Source organism: Protomyctophum bolini (genome assembly GCF_963924005.1).
Source record: "Protomyctophum bolini genome assembly, chromosome: 12".
NCBI classification, from domain to species: domain Eukaryota; kingdom Metazoa; phylum Chordata; class Actinopteri; order Myctophiformes; family Myctophidae; genus Protomyctophum; species Protomyctophum bolini.
The window spans coordinates 2,319,391-2,324,390 of NC_137873.1; the positions used below are offsets into that span (position 1 = coordinate 2,319,391).

The window sequence follows — 5,000 nt, forward strand, 5'->3', positions numbered from 1 at the left end:
TCTATATACAGTCTAGCGGCGTCTATATACAGTCTAGCACGGTCTATATACAGTCTAGCGGCGTCTAAATACAGTCTAGCGGCGTCTATATACAGTCTAGCGGCGTCTATATACAGTCTAGCGGCGTCTATATACAGTCTAGCGGCGTCTATATACAGTCTAGCGGCGTCTATATACAGTCTAGCGGCGTCTATATACAGTCTAGCAGCGTCTATATACAGTCTAGCACCGTCTATATACAGTCTAGCGGCGTCTATATACAGTCTAGCACCGTCTATATACAGTCTAGCAGCGTCTATATACAGTCTAGCACCGTCTATATACAGTCTAGCGGCGTCTATATACAGTCTAGCGGCGTCTATATACAGTCTAGCGGCGTCTATATACAGTCTAGCGGCGTCTATATACAGTCTAGCGGCGTCTATATACAGTCTAGCACCGTCTATATACAGTCTAGCACCGTCTATATACAGTCTAGCGGCGTCTATATACAGTCTAGCGGCGTCTATATACAGTCTAGCGGCGTCTATATACAGTCTAGCACCGTCTATATACAGTCTAGCAGCGTCTATATACAGTCTAGCGGCGTCTATATACAGTCTAGCGGCGTCTATATACAGTCTAGCGGCGTCTATATACAGTCTAGCGGCGTCTATATACAGTCTAGCGGCGTCTATATACAGTCTAGCGGGACTGTGTGTGTGTGTGTGTGTGTGTGTGTGTGTGCGTGCGTGCGTGCGTGCGTGCGTGCGTGCGTGCGTGCGCTTCTCTCACCATGTGGCTGCCGTCGGTCCACCGGAAGTCGTTGTCAAACATCTTATCGTTGAGGCCGATCCACTGGTAGTCCTGCCCCAGACCTAGTGCCAGCCAAACACAACACTTTACACTGGGCCCTTTTTAGGACTTTTCACTCTCACAAATAAGAGAGAAGGGAGACAATAGAGAGAGAGAGAGAGAGAGAGTAGCATTTTCTACAGTACACATGAATCATTCTTCCTGAGATAACATGACCGTGTTTCCCCTATTCAGGAGTTTGTACCGTTATAACTATTAAAATCGTCTCTGTCGAGTGGAAATGTCCGAAAACATTTCGTGGGACTCAAATTCAAAAGTATGGCAGATGGACAAGCTGAAAACGTGTTGCTTCATTGACGCGTTTTGAGATTTTGGATCTGCTACTTCTAACCCCTTTTGGTGTTTTAAACATTGTGTTATAATTTATCTATTGAAAAAATAGTAGACCTACAAGCTCATAGCGCGCCACAGAGTGACGCGCTACGAGCTTGTAGGTCTGCTGCTTTTGAAAAATCATAAGAATGCGGCGCAAATCTTTGAATATATATTCTTTGTGAATGTTTTTTAACTAAGGTCTAAATGGGTTAATGCTTTCGCGTGAAGCCATAGCATGATCAAGGAGGGAGTTCATTTACAAAAGAACATGACTATTTATTTTTATTCTTTTGATGGTAAACATGCTGGCGGCCAGTCTTTTTGACCCGAAGACAACGCATGCAAAGGTTTAAAGAGCAACTGTTTGTGGGGCTGATATGGTTCCCGTTTCGCATTTGAGTAAATGGTGCGCTGTGACTGGCCAGTCGCTGTGATTGACAGCCTACACCTAAACCTAACCCTAACCTTAACCTCAGTAAAACTATACCTAACCCTAACCTCAGTAAAACTATACCTAAACCTAACCCTAACCCTAACCTCAGTATATACCTAAACCCAACCCTAACCTCAGTAAAACTATACCTAAACCTAACCTCAGTAAAACTATACCTAAACCTAACCCTAACCTCAGTAAAACTATACCTAAACCTAACCTCAGTAAAGCATACCTAAACCTAACCTCAGTCAAACTAACGCAGTGGCTGGGGGGCGTTTCCAAGAACCAGAATGCGAAACGGATACCATATTAGCGTTTGTGGGACGTACGGTTGACATAGTGTTGCTCCTCGTGGGACAGCAGGCTAGTCAGGTGGGCCCCGTGGACACGACACTCCCTCTCGGCCACGTCCCAGCTCTTCCTGGTGGGGAAGTAGCGTAGCAGTGACCCTGGAACTTGTGCCATCCGTAGTCACATGTCTCCGTGTCTGGTGAGAGGGAGAGAGGAGGACACATGGATCATGAGTTTACCTTCTTCGATGTGTTATTCTGCATGGACTTAAGTTATTTAAACAAAGGAAAGGAAAGTGGAAAGTGTGTGTGTGTGTGTGTGTGTGTGTGTGTGTGTGTGTGTGTGTGTGTGTGTGTGTGTGTGTGTGTGTGTGTGCGTGCGTGCGTGCGTGCGTGCGTGCATTCTTAAAGCTGCACTTTTGAATCCGGGTCTCCTGTGATGAGTGCTGAAATGTTTACCTGAGCTGCTCAGGAGAGAACTTGAATTTTTGTGTGTAAAAGTTGTGTCAAACCAAATGAATACAGCGTCAAAAAGTATACTGTAAATATAAACATTACATTTATATTTGTGTATACACAACACTATTGATTTCATTAATGTAAACTAACAACTTGTAGACTATTTAGCTTCCATGTAGGTCAAGTTTGTTGAATGAATGAATAAATATATAATCCATGCTCGCGTGACATACCTATCACGGTCACCGTAGATTCTATTAAACTTTACATGCAGAGCAGAGACTGACATAGATCCGACCCTGAGCAAGCAATTTTGCGACAGTGTTGTCACAAGCTTGTGTTAATATTGTTCATTGGAAAGACCGGTTCTCAACCAGACCTCCCTATTTTAGGCATTGGTGGGAAATTGCCAAGACCCCATGTCTAGAGCTCTCTTCTGGAAAGGTTGCCCCCGCGACACAACTCCAGATAAACGGTTGAAGATGGATGGATGATTGCATGGACATACAAGGTTTTTTTAGGTTTCTGCTGTATGTGAGGTTAGAAAGCTCACATGCAGCATTCCAGGCCAGAGCAGAACAGACTACTAAAGCTGAGGCATTGCAGTTGAACAAGGCATTTGCAATAGTCAAGACAGATATAAGAGCTGGAATGATGCGTGTGTGAATCATGGAGAGAACGTGCTCTGTGGGAGCTACTCTCAGTGCGTACTGTACCTGTTTCACAGCGGTCTCCGCGCACAGCCGCTTGACTGGATGCTGCCCGTCTTGAAACAAGTTCCTCCATTCAGACAAATGTTCTCCGAGCATGAGTGAACGTCTGACGTGGTGACGAGAAGAAAAGAGAATTCACAAATCAAATAGGTGGGGTCTTTGGAGAATGTTCCATTAAAGTCAGTGAGCTTCCCAAACCCTATTCCTTAGTTTCCCAAAACAGGGACCCATATGCGGGTCGCACACCAATGTTACACGAATGTAAGTCTTGTAAGAAACGAGCGATCTAAAAACAAAGGTTCCGCCTTAGCGAACTTTGGTTCCTACCTAAATAAATTACATAAAAATACTGCGCTGACTGACACAGAGGTTGTTCCAGTGACTCAATGTACATACAAAACTGCGTTTTGGCACAGTTATTATTATTATTATGAATTACCTGGCTGTGATTCCTCCTCCTTAGGAAAAAGTTTAACCACATTATCAGCAGTGCCTCGAACAGGTCAAAACTCACTGACCATCTGATCTGTAAGTTAGCCTATCCTACAGTATATAAAATGTACAACACCAGGGACGTTTTCAGGAGGAGGTTGTAGTGTTAAACCCATGCAACTCGAGAGGAAAGAAAACCTGGCTGCAGCTTACCTGGTGTTGTGCTTTCATTAGCGGCGTCGATCTCCTCCTTTCCCCATAAATCCCAAAATGGTGTAATAAACAGTAATATAATAATAATATAATTCACAAAGTGGGGTCCGGGGACCCCCAGAGGTCCTTGAGCGAGTTCCAGGAGGTATCAATTGGAGTCCCAGTCCCACAGCTAAAAATGGCATTAAAATAGGGTCCGTCTGTCATTTTTCGCGCAGACGAAATGAAAGCCTGATTAAGCATGTCAAACTGCGGGTCCTTGAAATTAAACCAGTTGAGAATCACTGCTAGAGCTGTATAAATCTTCTCTTATGGGGGTCCTTCTCTTCTCTTCAAATGGGAAGGGGGGGTCCGCGGGCTAATACGTGTCCATTCGGGGGTCCTTGACACGAAAAGGATAAAGCTGATCCATTCATATCTACTGATACACGTCTTACCAAAAGTGGTGCGTGACACCAAAAGTGGCGACCTATTGAATCCTGTTCCTGAATCATTACAGCAAAAGCACATTGGGTCACTGATGGCGGTGTAACAACTCCCAAACTTCCGACAACTGTAGAACGGGCCAAACCATTTTGGGATTTTCACAGGGGTGGATCAACTATATGCTTCAAAATATATATTGCGTTTATGAACGCAGGATTTCAAAAGTATTACTCCTAAGATAACTTTGAAGCCAGGGGGGATAAAGGGGGGGGACCCCCCAGCCAGGGGGGACCCCCCCCCAACTTATTTGGGGGGGACCAATGTGACGTTGGGAGGGGACGAAACCAAACGTACCCAAAATCCATGGCATTTCGTATCCTCGTTGGTCTGTTGGATAACGCAGCCGATTTGAGTTTGAACGGCCCGTGTTCGCGGCCACAGGTCAAGATCCGAGACTGCGGACGAGGAGCGAGGAGCATAACAAATTAACCTTTTGAAAAAGACAGCAAAACCTAAATAAAATCCATTCCATCATCCATTGTTTACCTTTTACAAAGAAGACAGTCTCTTCTCGCCTCTATTTACCTTTTGGGGGGGGGGATCCCCCTCCTCCTCCCAACTAACTCTCAGACTACGCTGGCAGCAGCTAGATGCGGGATCAAGGCATGTTACAGGGTGCTCTATAGCTAGGCTACGGCCCCACCCTGTGGTCCCCGGATGGTACTGCCTCTGTAGCTATATACCTGTGTCTTGATGATGTGCGTGTGATGCGTGACCACTATACAATCACATGTTATAAAGAATACTGTTAGAAACCATTGTAAAAATACATCTGAATGCATTTCATGTCAAATGTAAAAT

The 5,000-nt window shown here is 44.9% G+C and overlaps 1 protein-coding gene across 1 annotated transcript in view; it reads right to left on the reverse strand.

Moving 5' to 3' along the window:
* LOC308325400 (uncharacterized protein) overlaps nucleotides 1-3,767 on the reverse strand; it is a gene marked incomplete at its 3' end in the record, with an annotated part of 30,685 nt that extends 26,918 nt beyond the window's left edge. Inside the window, exons 1-4 of the mRNA XM_080777887.1 lie at nucleotides 3,714-3,767; nucleotides 3,072-3,174; nucleotides 1,936-2,093; nucleotides 775-857 (exon numbers count right to left, since the gene is read on the reverse strand). Of these exons, the coding sequence (XP_080634013.1) occupies nucleotides 775-857; nucleotides 1,936-2,071 (219 nt within the window). The 5' untranslated portion in view covers nucleotides 2,072-2,093; nucleotides 3,072-3,174; nucleotides 3,714-3,767. The remainder of the gene's footprint in view (nucleotides 1-774; nucleotides 858-1,935; nucleotides 2,094-3,071; nucleotides 3,175-3,713) is intronic.
* Between the last annotated feature and the right edge of the window lie 1,233 nt (nucleotides 3,768-5,000).